The sequence below is a fragment of the Neodiprion virginianus genome, chromosome 3 (genome assembly GCF_021901495.1).
Source record: "Neodiprion virginianus isolate iyNeoVirg1 chromosome 3, iyNeoVirg1.1, whole genome shotgun sequence".
Taxonomy (NCBI): domain Eukaryota; kingdom Metazoa; phylum Arthropoda; class Insecta; order Hymenoptera; family Diprionidae; genus Neodiprion; species Neodiprion virginianus.
This window is the reverse complement of record NC_060879.1, coordinates 39,256,977-39,275,354: the sequence shown is the minus strand read 5'-3', so window position 1 is coordinate 39,275,354 and position 18,378 is coordinate 39,256,977. Positions and strand designations below refer to the sequence as shown.

Sequence of the window (18,378 nt, the reverse complement as noted above, 5' to 3'; positions counted from 1 at the left end):
GTCTGCTGAAAGCATCAATGACTCGAGTGGTAACAGGTGATACTCTGGTGGGAGGATTTACAACTTTCGAGTGATTAAACAGTGGAAAAAAGTACAAACAGAGACGGAAATCGAATACCCAGCTGCCTCATTACGCGCATACCAGCTCTAATCTTCTTCTCTGAAGCTGCAAAGTCGTTCCAGGTACGAGAATGCCGCGAGCTTTATGGACCGGGGTTCTTCTTTCCTTTGCGCGTTTTGCGGGCTTCGTTTTTTTTTTTTTTTTTTTGTTTTTTCCTTTCCTCGCCAATTAACCAAGTTGTTACCTACGCTGCTAATTAAGGGCTTACGCGTCACGCGTTCATCCTGTGGGAGGGGAAAAACGAGGTGAAGAAAGAAAAAAAAAATTGGTTATCCGTTTACCCACGGAAATACATCGACCCCTCGGAAATTATCGGAAAATTTAATCAAGCGGGTGTTCAAGAGCTTTGATTATCTTTGCAATTTCACTCGGTCAGGTTCTCTACCACTTTTTCCGCATCATAAATTATCCCAACTGCTGTCGTGTTGAAAATTACTTTCAATTTCTCAATTTTCTATTTTTGATTTTGCACTAGTTGACAAATCCACGCAAGCTCTTTGGCGTGAACTTTTTCAAAGCGATTGAAGATAAATAGAGTATTTTCACATATTTGAACTACGTTGAAAAATATTTTCGCTAACGGAATGTTTTCCAATCTACTTTGGAATGTTATCTCTGATAGTGAAAAAAGAAAAAAGAATTTAACGTCTACACGTTACATGTTTCGCTTTTCATTTTAGTCAAATTAAAACGTAGGTTCTCCTTCCTTGATATAATTTCAGTTTAAAATCGTGTGTTATGTGTAGGGAATGTATCAATGAATTTTTTTTTTTAATACATACAAAATAATGAGAGACGACGAGCGAAGGGAACTCTAACTGTAGAGTATGGGTAGCAATTAATATTAATCCTTGGTAGAGCTTTGGCATTAATATCAATGTGGGATACCGCCATACTGGATACAGGTATACGTATATATACTCAGGGAGACTTCGAGCTTGCTGAGCTTAGCGGATTCCCTCCCAAAATCGGACGATTTAATCAAGAGGGTCCGAATTTTCGACGCTGCTCTCCGAAATCTGCCAACTCTCGGCATCTGCCGTCCGTCAACCTCCCGTATTATGATCTCGAATCAGGTCTCGATCGTGACGCGAAGTAGACGATGTAAAAACCAAGGCGATTGATCAGACGATGATTCATCATCTGCACTTTGAAATATTTATTCGGACCGCGTTGCGGCGGTATTCGATTAAGAAAATCGCGAATAGAGCGAACTCTCGATAGTTCCCCGATCCCGCTGGTTCATCAGCCCCGAGGAAAGGAAGTTACGCAGAGTCTACCGCAAGCGCTTACCGGTTGCAAGGAAAAAAAGCTCCGATCGGTGGAACCTCGCGTAGTTGATGCAAGTATCGGAAACATCGGTGGAGGGGAGGGGGTATCTTCGATCAAAATAAATCGCTCCTGCGTGAAAAACGATCCTGTCGCTGCAGCCCGCCGAAGGGTGTTGAATTTAAAACGGATTCAGATTGAATCGTCAGGTTAAACGTGCCGGGGGATTTCGACTCGCTATCAGCTTGACGCGGTGCCCATGAATAAATTCTTAATTTTTCAGGTCCGCAGACCGAGTTCCGAAGCCATTAGCCCGCGGGCGCTCCGAGTTTGCCGCGTCGATTTGAGCTTGCAGCGTAATGTTACACGTGTGCGATTTCACGCGGAGCTTCAACGAAACGCTTATAACGTCGAAGACTAAGATTCGCGAAGTAGAACGCCTTCGATCGCGGTTCGCGTGTAGGTGCGATGACGCTGAAAAGCTTCGTTTCGCGAAAAGCATGAAACACGAAGCGCTGGAGAGAGAAATGAGGAAAACGACAGCAGAGCCTAATCCTAGACGACCTACTCGTCGTTGACAAAGCGAAGCTCTCAGTGGAAAGGCAAAGACACCGTCATTACTCTTAATACAAACGCGTACAGGGCATTATTATACGTTATACGGAACCCGCCGGTCCGGAAAATGTTTCAACAGTTTAACCCTTCTTCCGCGATGAGAAAATATATCGCTTAGATTAATAACGATTACACAAGCACGGCGTACGTTATTTAATCAACCAACAGGCTGGACTTATAATTTCTCCACGCAAATACATCAAATTTTGACTTCATTCCTGCTCGCAGAAAGAAAAAAATTAAATAAAATAGAGAGAGAGAGAGAGAGAGAGAGAGAGAGAGAGAGAGAAGAAGAAGAAAAAAAGATACTTAACATTCGTCCGACGCCATGTAATGAATCTTCCTCACAGCCGGCTGCAATTTGAATTCTAACCACGTGAACGTGAAGCTTTTCGATTGAATACTTTTCACGCGCCTTACGACTCGTGAGAAAAAAGAGTAGAGATGTATATATATATACGGAGCTGGAAAAATACAAGGAGAAAAGAGGCATGAATTTTTAACACCCGCAGTTAGCGACGGGGAAGTACAAATGGCTATCACCTTGTATGTTCAATAATGCAGACGGGGTCACGTTAAATATGTAGACTTCGGGCGGCCGCTATATTCTGCAAGACTTTAACCCCGAGGGTCTGTCCAAGAGGCAGAACCCGGCTCACCGGATAAGAATTAATCAAATCGCATTCCTCCACCACGTGCCAGTTGACCTTGCCTCCCTCGAGACCCCGTGACCTACATGTGCGAGAATATTTCATTGGGGGGGGAGGGCTAAAAGAGTGCGTCGATGAATGTGAATTTCTCGCGAGAGAAACTGATCCTTATTCGGGGTTTCGAGAGACTGCGAAGAGGGAGAGAAATTAGCCCGAGGAACATTTTTACGCTCTCCGCGAATCGCGTAACGACGCAGGCTCGTTTTCATGCTGGTATAGAAAATTCTTCACGCCGTAGAGATGATCTCTGCATACAAGCAGAAGCGGAGAAAAAGGCGGTGGTCAGACAAAGGAAATGCCGTGGGAAGCGTCGAGATTCACTTCGCCGTTTCTATCGGAAGCATCGATATTTCGCCGGCTAACACGAATATGCTAAACGAAGGCGTGCGTCGAGTCGCAGAGGAGGAGAAGGAAATTGAAATTTCATATCCAGCAGCAGGTATTCCGATGGACAAACGAGCGATTTGACTCACAAGGACTGGTTGTGCAGTGAAGTAGCTGAGTGTACAAAAAAAAAAAAAAAAAGAGCAAGAAAAATTGAAGTCCTCTTGGGCCGAAATAAGGAGAATCGTGTTTCGGCGTTTGCACTGAATAGGCGTTCGTTATTGAGAAAAAAAAAAAAATCTTAAAAAAGTGATTTCGACGTTTTTCCGAAAAGCGTTCTATTTATTTGTAATCGAACAAATTTACGGCAAATATTTGTAATAACAATAAATGTGAGAGAATTTTTATATTATTTTTTTCTTGGAATCGGTTCGTCTATAATAAACGCGACCTCTTTTTGTCAGTGGGACTATTTTTCTATGGGGTAAGAAGAAAATCGCTCTGCGCAGGCGTTCTTAGGTATTCAGGAGCAGGATGAAAGTTTTATATCCAACCAGGAGTGCGTTGCGGCTGCGGGTGGTACGTGTATACAATTTGTTTGTTAAGAGAACCCCGAGGAGAGAGGAGGAAGAGGAAAAGAGAGGGAACGAGGCCTGCTGCAATTAGGAAGTCCTTGCTACGCCAAGCGCGAAAACGAGGTTAACTCTCGCTGTCGACGGAGATTTAATATCAGGATATTTCCGCGGAGCCGAAGGACCGCGAAGAGATAAGGAGGTCCTCCCTACCTCTTGATTATGTTTATGAATTCCTGAATCGCCGCCGCCGCCGCCGCCGTCTTGAGGTGTTTTATCAGAATCTCGCCAACGACGCGAAGACAAGCTCCGATATTAGGTCTCATTCTCCGATTGCTGTCCTTAATGGGCGTGGGCTGTGTAAACGCCGGTACCTGGATTATTGTAAACGCAAGGACGAGGCGGGGCGGAGCGAAGCTCGGCTAGAGGGCTGCGAGTTGTTCAAAGTGTAGCTACGAGGGGGAGGGAAGGACCTTCAAAGGCCGTCATTTGCATTCGGGATTACCTACGGATTACGGGCTTGATTCAACTTATTTTATACCTTTCACAACGGAGGAGCGAAGAGGGGCGGAGAGGAGAGGAGATGAGAGGAGAGAAAAAGGGGGAAACGCGAAGACGAATCTATCGAAGGACGAAACTGGGGGAGGAGACGTCCTCTGTATAAAGAAATTGGGTCAACGGATTACAGAAGACTTTTCCCCGAGAAGTGCTCCGAAATTAGTTTACCTTTGAAAACCAATTTCGCTTTGTTTGTTTGGGTGTATAGGTACGTCTTCTTTTTAACCGTGTATCCTTGCAACATCCTGCGGCTACAACCCCCGCATGTTAAAATAATAATTTCAACCACGATTACCGACGGAGATTACGTTGTTCTTCGATCCGCCGTATGGTCTCTGTTTCCCTTTTTACTTGATCCAAATTTTGGAAAGAATTTACTTATCCAAATTTTGGTTCGCCATTTTGACCAAACACCGGCGCTTTCATTACTGGATGAAATTCAACCCTAGATCTTAAGTTGTGTACTCCTTGCACTTGAGGTTTTTTCATCGATAAACAAAGGATTCTGAAGTCTGGAGATGGATGTCGTTTGCGAGTTAAACTCTCCACCCTGTTATGGTTGCCGAGATGAAAGTTAGGATCTTCGTTTCTCGAGCTAACGATCTTCGGAAGTGTTAACGAGATTTTCGCCGCGGTGTAAAACTTGGAGATTATAATTTAGTGGGACAAAAGTTTGCTGTCAGTGTACAACGGAGCTTGACGAAGCGCGTAAAATCGATGATCCTGATGTTTATTCGACTTTTGTAAACGGTGTTCAAGTCGTGGGTGTACTGCACTTCCCAGTCGAGCTAATAAAGCCTAACCCAACTCCGACGATAAGAATTTATCTGAGAAATATCAGTGAAAAATGTATCGACGAATGCCTCGGGGTATTTTGATCTAGATAAAACCAAAGCGAGAGGTAAAGTCTCCGCCATTTGTGCGAGAGCGAAGCTGCGGCATCCTATCAATCAGGTTTTAAATCGCGAAAGTTGAAGTGGCGGGCATTCAGCCCCTTGTACGTATAAATCAGCCGGTGTGTTTCAAGTTTTTCCAACCGGCTTTTGAGGGTCGCGAACCTCCAGACGAATGGGGTTCATACTTCACCCTTGCAGCTTCCTGGTGGACTCGACAGTCGGCTGTTTCTGTTACGAATCGTAATCCGCGGGTGACTTAGCGCACGGCAAAACTACGGGATTCCAACCCTATTCGAGGGATGGAGGACCGAGGTGTCTTGGCATAGATGCACTGTTAAAAATTTCTGTATAAAACTTCCAACACTGTATTAGAAGTTTTTTTCGGATACGGAACAGGGAATTCACCATACATTTACTGTTTACTCAATTTACAATTACAATAAATTTACTACACGATTTAGCAATTTCAAATTACTTTTTAGTGTTTTTCCTATATACTTTGGTAGTATGAAAAATGTTCATTGTGAATTTAAGACAAATACATTATAATTTATGTCGCTGCATCGAATTCGTAAATTTGTAACTTGATTTTGTAAATCTATTAGTAAATTGACAATCATTTTTAACAGTGTGTACGAATTGCATATTCTCGCAAGAAAAATGACCAACTGTAAAGTATATACAGTGTCGGTCAATTTTCACAGAGGAAGAAGTGTCGAAAGTAATTTTCAAAAATTATGCATTTTTCTTCTTGCCTTTTTTAGTATCCGCTTACGCGTCTGTTATAAATATTCAATTTTCAAAACCCCTAAGAAAGTAAACATAAGTCGGTCAATTCCGCATTTTGTAGATAACATGAATTGACTGTGGATATTACGTTTTTACACAAGCCGTGCAAAGTAAGTATTAAAAAATTGTGCGGACAATTCGAAAGAATTTATATTCAGATATTCCTAAGCTTCTTGAAAACGAAACTATGAAAGCCCACAAAGAATTATTTGGGAATTTAAAAACTACGTTTATTCTACGTTAGAGATGTCGTTTTTTACATAATATTGATCCACAATATCGAATTTGGCAATAGGCCAGGTGAGATTATTTAGATTGAGATTTATTTTATTTTACCTATTTGACCTTTAACTCTGCACTTTTACCTTGTTTTCATTTTCAAAGCTTGTATTTTTACTTTCTAGTTTTTCAAATTTTGGTTTTGTATTTGTAGCTCCTGTTTGAGACAGATTGTCCAATCTTGTTAAGGATATCAGTAAAGATTAATAACAACAGTACTAACGAAGAATTATAGCGATCTGCGGAAAGATTTTTGAAACTTATTGTGCAAAAAAAGTAAATTTATTTTTCTCAACAAGCCTTTCTTCTACTTTTTCTTAATCTTAAACGCCCCGCGGTAATACAAAAAAAACCTCCGAGAAGTATTTCCTTTCAAATATCGTCGTGTTACAAGTTGAAATACCAATTTATTTCATCCATCGTGGTTGTTCGTGAGGGTTTTTTTTGCGTTGCGCCCTTCATTCACTTTCTTTTTTTTTTTTTTTTTTCGCCAAGCAAGTCAGGAGCTCAACTGTCAGTCATCGTTACGTCGAGACGTGTTTCGAATAGAAGAGATCGTTCTTGTATCTCAGGAATTTCGACGTTTTTGTAAACATCTGAGAGTTTGTGAGTCAGAGAAGTCGACGGTTAAATAACTATAATACACAAAATCGTAGAGTGGTTGAGAATCACCAGATTATTATTACACAGGTTGTAAAACAGCGCGAACGCGATGTCAAAGGAGAAACCGCATTACAACACGAAGGTTGGTGGCAAAGACCATACCGGGAAAAAGAGAGAGAGAGAGAGAGAGAGGGATAGTTAAAAAAGAGAGAATTCATTCTGTAAAACGTGATAAAGAGAAAAAAAAGGAAATAAAAGAAAAGAAAAAAAAAAGAAAAAAATTAAAAACGTAACAAAAGAGGGAGGGGCAAATGCTGGAGCATTTTCCGCCACTTTAACCGCCTCCGTTACGAAACGTCGGTGCAAGCGATGTAATAAAACTTTTCCAGCGTCAGATGGATTCGGCGTTGAGGCAGCGGAGAAAATATTTCTGCACCCCTGATTTTGCGAGCCCCTCATTCAGTGACCCCCCCCTTCAAGGCTGGCAGGTAACCCTCGCCCGAATATCTATGTATATAGGCATAAATTCCGAGGGCTAAGCCTACGTACGTCTAAAATGCCGGAGGGGAAATATTTAGATACAAGTTGAGATATCAGCGAGAAAGAGCGCCGTCTCTCCCCACTGGGGATGAAAACATGCCCCGGGGGCGGAAAGTACATCAGCTACCTGATGCCGCAACGCGATCAACCGGCGCAACAGTCAAACCGAGGAAATTTTGCCCCGCGGAATGGACGCGTCCAACCAGATCTTAAAATGATGCGAAATTTACTGCCGGGGGAATCCGAACCGGAACGGTGTTTAATATGCGTTGCAATATTCGATTCACGGTTACGCAAGTCGCGGCTTTATTCTGGGAGAGCAGTGCAAAAATTTGGCAAGTGAGGTGATTTAAAACTACACGAATTCGGACATTGTATGAGAAAAAGAAAAAACTTCTTTAATATATGAAAATAAAGTTTGTAAATACTCAGGTTTTGTAAAATTCATAAATGTTGATGTCGTTATATCGATATCAATGAATTAGGTATTCGTCTCAAATAAGCTTTCATTTGACACGCGCGTACGAAATTACGGTAGTTTTTTTTTGTCGTTCCAAATTATACGTGATTGCAATAAAGAAAAAAAAAAAAACCGACTACATCAAATATTGCTACTAAAACTGAAATACTATTTTTAAGCTGTATGTGTATACACGTTTTATCGCGTGATAAATTCACTCGAGTACATCGCTTCAATCGTGCTTAGGTGTATATTTGATACAAGTCCGTAAGAATGAGTTGAGGATTATTGTTCGCGCAATCGTTTGAAAAACAAATTTTTTGCAAGCAAAATCGCACTGAACGCTCCGGGCGCTCAAACTGCAGGTCGTAACTTTGCTCATATACAGTAAACGGCAAGGACCGCTCTCTCCTGATATCGCTCTAATTTCTCCCCGTTATTTACCTTATCTGTAATTACCCTGAATCGTAGATTATCCAAACTTTGATAAATTCCGAGTAGTAAAAAAAAATGCCACCCCGCATTGAGTCGCGCTTGCAGGTTGTAAAGTTTTCCAGAAACAAGTCTGATTTTCTTTTTCTCGTTTTTCTTACGTCCACTCTGTGTTTTAGTTCTTGAAAAAGAGTTGGCTGGTTTACTTTGCGGGGTTAATTTTTCTAACGAAGTAAAACGCGCATTGAAAACCCTCCGCAGTTACGTGTTTGACTCGGGAATAAATCGACTCGGCTATATCGTAACTTCCGCCGGCAAGGTGCAGCGCATATAACTTTCAGGAAAAGAAACGATACGGTATAATATCCAGCCACTAAGGTTATACGTGTACTTTCTGAAACTATTTTTTCGATATATCGAACGATCCAGTAACGGCGCAAGCTTCTCGTGACGCGGAGTGCTCCAAACACACACACGCACACTCGCATCTAGCTCTATTTATAATACATCTACGGAAATATTCAAGATGTATGCCTGTACACTTTACGACGGATGATGAAACGGCGATACGTAGCGCAGGTACAAAATGTCGACGACTTACCGATATGTGTGCAGGTGCTTCTTGGCGTCTCGGAAAATTTTAAGGGCCCGTTATCGTGCTACTGGTTCTGACATTTTTACAGACTTTATAAAATTTGACGCATGTACTGACGTATGCCAACGCATAGATATTCACCTTACACACGGTCGGTTACCGTGTTGATGTAAAAGGGTTTTTTCCCGTCAATATCTACGACGCGTAGTTTTGAATAATGTGTCTCACTCTAGCTGAAAGTTTTTATTCAACATATTTTTGCCGGTAGCGCAGATGACGATCAGTTCTATTCCTTAGTTTTGAGTTGGCAATGTAGTTTCGAAGATAAACATTTTCTGATTATCGAACTATTGTATCACTGTGTAAAAAATAATAGCGAATAAACGTTCAAAAACTGGGTCTAAGAGCTTTAAATTATTTATTCATAAATCTACGAGGATAAAATGTGTGCGTGAAAAACAAGGGATTTAAGAAATTGAGGCGCTTGTTGAATTTTCAAGGTAAATTGCTTTGGCGCTACTTGAGATCGCAAAGTGGTCGGATTACACTTTGAAATGAGAGTACCATGCGAGCGAAAATTCTAAGCATACAATAAACGCGGCAAGGTATTGTGTACCTATAATATCGCGTCGCGGAAAATTTTGCGAATACTATAACCTACCTTTATAAAATATGTTGTAAGGAATTTGCCGGAACGATTAAATCCTTTCTCGTCGTTTTATCGCGAATAAAGCTTACAGCAAAGCAGCAGCAGGAGCAGCAGGAAAGTCGAGTTGTATGAAGAGATTTCAAAGAAACGACGAGCACCAGAGAAGGCGCGGAATATTTTATTCTCGAATCGTTGCCGTTCCTTGTCTCTGCGAGAACACGCGACGCGACGTTGCGTTGTAACCGTCTCAAGCGTCGCCTTACGTTAGCTATCGCGTTGAAGAAAGTGAAAGAGGTCAAAAAAGAAAAAATTGAAGAAGTAAAACGAATCACAAGAAATAATAAAAAGCCCCAATAAAAACGAAAGCGAATTCGTTCGTGAGCAAGATTACAACTTTATTGAGCTACGTGACGTGCAGGGTTGAAAATTTCCTTCAACAATATAACTCTTGGAATCTGATGATATTCGGCATGACTTAATACAGGTGTAATAAACCCTCGTTGAATAGCGTTCTCGAATGTCTTCAGCGCCCCGCCAATCCAAACGACAATTCAACGTCGGGAGGTCGGAAAGCAGCGCCATGCAACGAACCCCAAACCCTCTATAACCATCAAAGTTCGGTCAAGTAGTTTCTGTTGTCGCAGACTGCATGCGCTTCGTCTCGAATCTCGCGTTAATTTGCCCCTCGGACAGCGAGCAATTTGAGGAAAATTTCCGAGCGCGTTGTTTCCGCGTTACTTTGGGCTGCAGGCCTCGCTTTTGGACGTCCGATGGAATTAATCTCGCGGATCAACTCCGCAGCGACGACTGACCGATGTTAATCTGAGTGGAAAAGGACGTGTGGCCGTCCCAGCTGCAAGCTCTAGGGGAGAGCTGGACGCTTTTCCGAGGAAAATGAGGACGAGGATTTTTATTTCCGGCTCTTCCAATCGACGTGTGTACCTTCGCTTGTTGATACTAGACACACTCTTCCGTGGAACGAGTGACGACGAGTGGATTCGGACTCTGCGTCCCGAACAGACAGATAGATAGATATAGATGGATGGATAGATAGACGAACGCAATTTCCTGGACAGTTGGAATTCCTCGAGAAAAACCTCCGGCTCTGTAGACCAGAGATTTACCACCTGTACATGACAGTGCGCTGTGCGGATGGAATAATTTCGAACCGACGTCTTCGTTCGCAAGTTGAGAATCGACCAGGAATCACTTCTTTCAAGTTTGAAACCGAGTGACAGGTGAATCAAAGTACAAAACAATCAACCGTCAAGAGAAACAGTTTTACTAATCTGTGCTTGCTTTCCATCAAAGTATTTTGGGTCGTGCTAGTTTCCAAATGGATCCAATCGTCTTCTCTAATTACTGTTTCGGGATTTCACTGTTGACTCGAAAGCGGAAATACAATTAGAGAAATTAGAAATCCCCGAGTATCGTCCTTGTTCACATCATAACAGAACTCGACCGACAATCGTTGTTTTTCTTTTTTCAATAAAGAGATTTGACGGAAAACGAATCGAGACTGAAGGACAATTTTTAATTGCCACTACATCCCGAGGCTCAACCCTTCGCTCGGAGTGTAGAAACCGATTGCCGGTGGATAAAATGCCATCCGCTGTTGTCTCGTATTAATTTGTCTTTTATCGATGAACGGATGGCAGACAATGGGCTCATCACGGTTATAGGATTGACAATTCTGGAATTCAATTACACACAAGCCACGTGCAATATGATGAGAGGACCACAAGTGCGATTTCCATTATATAAATTGCGAACTTCGTCCGATGATGATCCCCACATCTCTTCAGCGCATGCTTTCATTACTCTTCTTAAAATTACTGGTGGACCACGAACCCTAATAAAACACTCGCATTTTCTGATTCCAGGTGAAGGTGATGCTGAGGGTGTCTTCGGGTGAAGGTGGGAGCTTCTTCAACGCCGACAAGAGGAAGAAGCAGGTGACTTTGGTGGACCCAGCATCAGCGCAGTCGGTTTCGGCCGAGGATCGAAGACCCACAGTAGCAGCCCCGAAGATGTTTGCCTTCGACGCAATATTCACGGAGGAAGATTCACAGGTGAGAAAAATCAGGAATACACAAATTTCACACCACCAAGGCAGTGGCGCGGAGTGTAAAGGCGCAGAGAGCTTCAAAGCGCAGTCGGTTATTCTTTGCATTCCAAGTTTCGGAGGAGGATGAGGATCCACTCGGGGATTCAATTCAACGTCTGATCATGCTCATGGCCTCGGCGCGTGGAGACGTTCCTGCCTCTCGCGTAACTAAACTAATTTCTCAAACCTCTAAGCCCGGTCCAACGTTACGTACAGTAGACCCACCATACCTGACCGTGCCAGCCAGAAACCCCATTGCAGTATAAGCGCCGCTCTTTACCATGATTTTACCCAGAACGTCGCCATGCACTTACGGTTTATGGGTTATACATCCTATGCTCACTTGCTTTTGGGCGTGCCGGAACTGCTTTCACAGTTGCTCCGACTCGCTTGACGTCTTCTGAAAAATAACCGTGAGCAATAGGAACTTTTTGCCAAAGTGCTGCTCATCTGTGATCGAGACATTATATTTACTTACTCAAAAGCTCATGCTTTCAAGTTTCTCTTCTGCGTTATTTAAATTTGTGTTGAATCGTGAGTAGAATATAATGAGCTAGGGAACCAGCTTAAGAAGTGTTTCACCGAAATTCAAACTTACAGTTTGGCAAAATCTGCACAAGTCAAATACGGTCGTTTTATTATTGACCGAAATTGATCGGTGTGATATACCAAGCATATTTATAGACTACTGTTTGCAGTCAATTAAAAAATATAATATCAAATACCGTTGACTTGATACTTTAGTCTACAGAATTCGTTACCGAATTTTTCTCACAATATGAGATGTCGAAATAGCTCAACTCTTCTTAAAAAATTTCACGAATATATATTGCACTTCGTGAATTTTTTCCAAGACCCAGAAGCCCCTCGCGAATAAGGGGAATAAAAGAGGGTACTAAATTTATCCAATTTTAGTGTTGGAATAAAAAATTCCACATAAATAGGTGTGCAGGTGTACGTATACGCGTGCGTGCATGTAGGTGTACCAAAATACACGAACGCTCCCACATGCAAGCATCAGCGAGAGGTTTATTTTCTTTCTTTACTTTTTTTTCTTTCTTTTTTTTATCCCCCGTTGGATTTCGGTGCTCCTAGGGGACATTATTGAGCGGGCGATTCAAATGAGCCTAGTGGAGGAACGCGAGTGGGTGGCGCGTAGGAGGAGGGAGTAAAACCCGGGACGCCGCTGGATCCCGACCGATTCCCAAGGGACGCGTAGGTACCAGCGGTGGGTAGGTATAATACCCGGAGTCGCTCTGTGTTTAGAAGAACTATAGAAAGCAATCAATTGATTCGATCAAATGTCTGCTACCGATTGTTATCGAAAAATACAATGCCCGTTGCACTTGAATGGAGAGAGCCTCTGGTCGGTCTGGTTCGACTCGCTTTAAAGAGATTGGTTCGGACCAGCCGTGGCAACAGTCTGTCGTAATCACGTCAAATGCATATTCGTTATATCTGCAGCGCGTCCTTTCTATTCAAAATTTCCTACCATGGAGTAGAAAAGGAAGACACAAAGAAAAAGAGAGTGCGACTTCTGAGGAAGATAGATCGCAAACGTACAGTAAGGTTATCTCCGATACCAGAGGACCGTTATCAACCCGTATACCATAATCAGTCTTCATCTTGACATTGGAGTTTATCCTGCGACGTGGACAGTCCAGGATCTCATCCAGAACAGCGAAATCACTGTGCCCAAGGTTGACTGAAAGCTCAGGGCAGAGAGCCCGCATATTTGATCAAACTATATCGGACTGGTTTAATTCCTTCATTAAAAAGAGGGTGCAGAACCGATAGAGAGTCTGCTGCTGCGATGATCATCTCTTGGAACTTTCCCCACTTTGAACCCCATACCTTTGTGCTTCCAATTTGCGCAAAACCACCTTTGAACTAAACTTCAACTCCGAGATCGTGCCTTATTTCGCCCCATCGTCTATTATAGTTTCAAAAGTTTTTCTACCTTTTCGAAGTACACGAGATCAAGCTCGAACCGTTCATCGTCTTCAGAAAATAATCTCTAGTCAAGAGCGTCATTTAAATTGCGAAACGATACTGTCAATGCTGCTCACACTTGCTCTTTTTCAACCAATTTCGATTCGGATGTCCGTCTCGATTATGGGTCCGGCAGTTTCCTCGCTTCGACGTTCAGGCGACGAGGAACCTGCGGGACAATTCTATCCCAAGAGCTGTGGCTGGACAATGAGCCGGGTTCGGTGTAATTCGCGGTATAGTCGCCCATTATGGACAGATACCGGGACAAGGGGATTATTATTGACTCCTCCGGTAATAGTCGCATTGTAGACCTCCTCGCTCCGCATGCACGTCCTACATGCGTCCTCTGGATCTGTTGGTCGTTTGCTCATTTGCCGGCCGTATTGACCGAGCCCCGATACCAGATTCTGATGCGGTCTTCTACATGCAGAAATCACAGCATCAACGCATCTAATCGCTTCCGCCCGGCGTACGGAACTCGTCCAAAGTTATAACTGCTCCTTCGATTTGATTGAAAACCTGTGAAACTATTTCTACTTAACGAGAAGAAAAAGTTCATCACAGATATTTGGCACATGCGAGCTGTTTGGAGAGAGATGGCTTCGCGCGTGGCGGGGATGATGTATGCGGATCAAACTCACCTACGTACACACACTTGCACCTCTGTTCATCAGGAGATATGTTCGCCAGCTTGACCCAGGGAGCCCAAAGTGCCGGACCGACAGGGTGCTAATCTCTAAACCAATCATATGGGTCCGTGACAGAGGCCATATCCCCTGATCTATTCGTCGGTGCGTTACTCCGTGCCAATGAACTCTCGCTGACTTGAGCCTGCTTATCGTAAAATCATCTTCGAATCGATTTGCATTTATATCTCTTGAGCCCGGAGTTACAGTCATAATCGTCGAGATGGGCAGATCATTAATTATTTCTACCTCATACATTGTGGAAATGATATCTATGGTCCAAAAATGGTGCTTCATATCATGGCAGAATGAAATTTGAGTCTTGTTATGAACGTAGCAGCATGTCTTGATGTTCCTGAAATCCTGCACAGGGTTCAAGGATATCACCTGTTCTGGTATCCTGCAAAAACGCTTGAAAGCATTCAGGAATCATGGTCGTAAGATCCAATTCGCTGCACATAGTGTAATGAACTGGTCTCCAGTTAAAAAACCACAGGCTTCTAGGTATCAACAATTTTCTCATCCGATACAAATACTCGACAGTTTCCTTCAAAATACCCATTAACCGTAAATAACGAATTAACAGACTGAGGTCAATGAACTTGCCTAGACACTAACGGATCTGGATTGCAACGGATTCTTTCCCTTTTGCGACGTGTAACACAGACATTCGCGATTCGAGGCTGATAGGTCACCGGCAAAGGTGAATGCGAATGCATAGTCCGATGTAACGGCGAAGTCTGACGCGACTCAATAATAGAGACATCTGTCTGGGAGTGCTGGTCCGTAACAGAAGGTCCGTAACCCGGGAGGAGGATGGAAGGATAGAACCGCGAATCGATTTCATACATTATGAAACGGACTGCGCCCGCCACGACTAGCCCCGATATTTTTGGCCCAGAGAGGCCGTCCGTTCGTCTGTCAGTTTGGAACTTGCAATATCGTACACCTATATTGTATCAGTGTACGGTTTCATTTATTAGTTGATTTCCTACCAGCAAAGGTTCTTTGTCAGGTGCCACGTCTCGTTTCCAATGTTTCATCTTTTTCGCCTCCTCTCCTTCTGCCTTTTAGGAAGAGTCAAATTCTTCCTCTTCCATCAGCTCGGTTTTCATTTGCTCTCGTTCGCGTAGCCTGTAGGATACGTAGTACCTACATCCTTACGAGAGACGGTATAACGCACCGGTGATAACAAGTCCTGCAAGCTCGTCGTCAGCATCTGTCTTCTCGGCTGCCGAAAATGCCTCTCCGCATTGTCGATCATTAGGGACATCTTGGTGAACACTTTGAAAGTCTTTATTGCCTGATGAGACCAAAGTTTACGACTCTGCCAAAAACCCCTCGCCGAAATGGAGGACTCGTTTTGCGCTTCGCCCCTCCGTCTACCGGCAATTCTTCACGAGGTTCTTGCGATCTTTACGATCCGGAGTGTAATCAGAACTCCGTTTTGCTCGTTGTTCTCATATTTTTTCTCGCCTTCTCTCTCTCTTTCTCTACCTTTTTTTTTCATCTTATCGACATTCTTTTCGATAGTCGAAGCCTGGATCTTAGCCAAAACTCGCGCTGATGATCTTCGGTAAGCTGCGGAGGCTTGAAGACCTCGGTGATCTCGCTAAACCTTAGTTAAAAGTTTAAAACTTTTTATCCTTCGTTCGCCTAACTGCAGCTGCCAACATGGCAGGAGTACGGGGATTGAGGTTATTCCGGATTCGCGTTTAAATATATATATATATATATATACGGGGTGCGGCAGGCATTCGAACCACGTGTCATGAAATATGTCGCGATTTACACGGGAGATTGGCGTCATTGGCGTCTGGGGACCTCGTCGCCCTATCGCCGTTCCCCTCCTCCCCCCTTCCGCGGGATGCAGCTAGGGGGATCAAAAACGCATTCCCAAAACCGATTCCGGAATGACTGATACTCAGCCTAAATCGAACCGCTGCAGCTTCTGTAGTCCTCGGATTTATATAAACGCGATTCGCGATCCAAGTGAATCACCTCCATCACCTCTATCCGCTTTATGTGCCCTTTTCACCCTCGTTCCTTGCCAACTGTTTCCGCTCTTCGAGGCTCTACGTCACGACTACACAGTCTTCGAAATTTCACCTTGAATCTCGATTTCTGTTCATTGGTCATTTCGGACCTAATCATAAACATTTACTGGTAGTATTGTAGTAGTGTTGTTTATTGTTTCGTCTTGAGAAAGAATGGTGCAATGAAGGAATATCCAGCCTATACAAATATTCAGCATAAAAGTTACATAGACATTTTTTTTCTTTCTATCAGTGTTATGGGAGTGGGGTCATCCAAAATTGAGGCTTGTCCGATTGGCTCGAGAAATATGCGTTTGATCTGAAGGATCCTTCTCCTTAATCCGGATCTTTGATCTGAAGGCACTGCGTAGCTGGGAATACATTGCGACAAATTCAAAAGTCTCGTAAAAAAAAAACATCTGGATGTTCTCAATTTTATTCAGTGAAATATAGTAGCACCTTCAAACTAATTTGTAGTCTCTTTGAAAATTCTCCGGGAATTCTCAAAAATTGCATTTTCATTCCGATTATTCAAGATCATCCTCGTAATAGAATCATTTATTTCTAATTTTATAGAATAATTTCATATCTTCAATATCTTCAAGATGACGTGTGTCAAAAAGTCGTTAATGATTCGATCAAGAGGCCCGATTTTAAATAATTAGGATGAAAAATGAAAATTCTTAAAAAGAAACAACTCACAAACGCTTGAATGTTCGTAAATCAAAGATTACCACCTGAAAATTTGTCTCAAAAATTCAAAACTGGTCGATTTTGAACACGAACCACGTTTGCACGACCGCTAAGCTTGCGAAAATGATCGTATAAAATCTAGTCTTAGAACTTTAAAAACACGAAGGGTCAATGCTCGTACCACTTAGTTGAAAAAACGCAGCGGCTACATTCGAGCAGATATTTGCAGAATGTTCCCATTGTGAATTCCCGAATTCTGAGAATGCGTGCGGAGAAACCGAAACCGGGTTATAAATTCTATTGGCACGTGCAGTAGGTACGGATGTTCGGATATAGGCTCGAGGGAATTATTAGGCCTGATTCGGGGTGGACCCATCATCTCGCGGTTGCCTCGAGCGAGAATCGTGATCTGTCCACAGCATTACGGATGTGAGCGTCAACACAGCGGCAATGTACCAGACTGCAGCCTCCCTCGAGTCTCAAATTTCCATGGGAATTACCCAGCTGCAGATCGATATGATATATACGCGAGGAATCGAAGCGTGTCCAGGAATGAACAAATTGCCGCTCTCCTCCAGCGACCTGCATCGATTTATTCATCCGCTTTATCCCGGTTGAATAATGGCGAACTCCGATGAACGGAAACTTATTCCGAGGCGAAATCAGTACGCGGGAAAACGAACAAATTACCGATTTTCCGGGAACCCGCAGATCTCGCAACTTCTCCAAATGGATGCCGGTTCGTAAGGAACGGCGCCGAACCAGCCGAGGTGTGACTTACAAAAGCATGGCTAAGACTCACACGCGGTGCCTTGGGATTGAGTTGCGCGGCGTGTTCTGGTAACGCAATATCGGCCAACAGCCTCGGAATACCAAGGAGCCGATGTGTCCTGCGGGGGTGGCAACAGCGACACCTTCTTCCAGGAGCTTGCAGCCGGAATGATTCAACCCCCAACTGCAACGGACGTGCGAAACGGGAGCTTCTTCGAGGAGGAAATGTAAAACTCGTGTTTTCAAAACTTCTCTGCGACGTGTACGCGCGCACGTGTGCAAGTCGATGTGTGTGCGGGAGGCTGGATTGCAAGGGAATTTTTCCTCCGGCAATTCGGATGCGCGACCCCAAGTCTGCACACCCAGGGGTTTTAATGGAGGGAAATAATCGAATCGCCTACGCGACGCTCTTCTAAATCTCTTAATACGACGCTCGGCCGACCATGTAGCTCGGCTCTTCAGCCTACGGCGACGGAATTCGGGAACTTGATAACAGGTGGGTGTACGGGTGAACGACCCCCGCTTATAGTCATTTTCGAACTGTTCTCATTCCGCGGACGTTGCGCGTTCCAAATGCTCGTTTTGCTGATGCGAACTGGCGATGAGAAGCAAAATTAAAAAAGAAACAAGATATGGAAAACCAATCGCATCGATTCATCGGCTGAATTTTTCACGCTGAAG

The 18,378-nt window shown here is 43.4% G+C and overlaps 1 protein-coding gene across 1 annotated transcript in view; it reads left to right on the top strand.

Annotated features, from left to right (window-relative positions):
- The window catches only part of LOC124301652 (uncharacterized), a 310,056-nt gene that overhangs the window by 266,925 nt on the left and 24,753 nt on the right, over window positions 1-18,378 (top strand). The window contains exon 8 of the mRNA XM_046756994.1: window positions 11,296-11,484. Coding sequence (XP_046612950.1) covers window positions 11,296-11,484 — 189 coding nt within the window. The remainder of the gene's footprint in view (window positions 1-11,295; window positions 11,485-18,378) is intronic.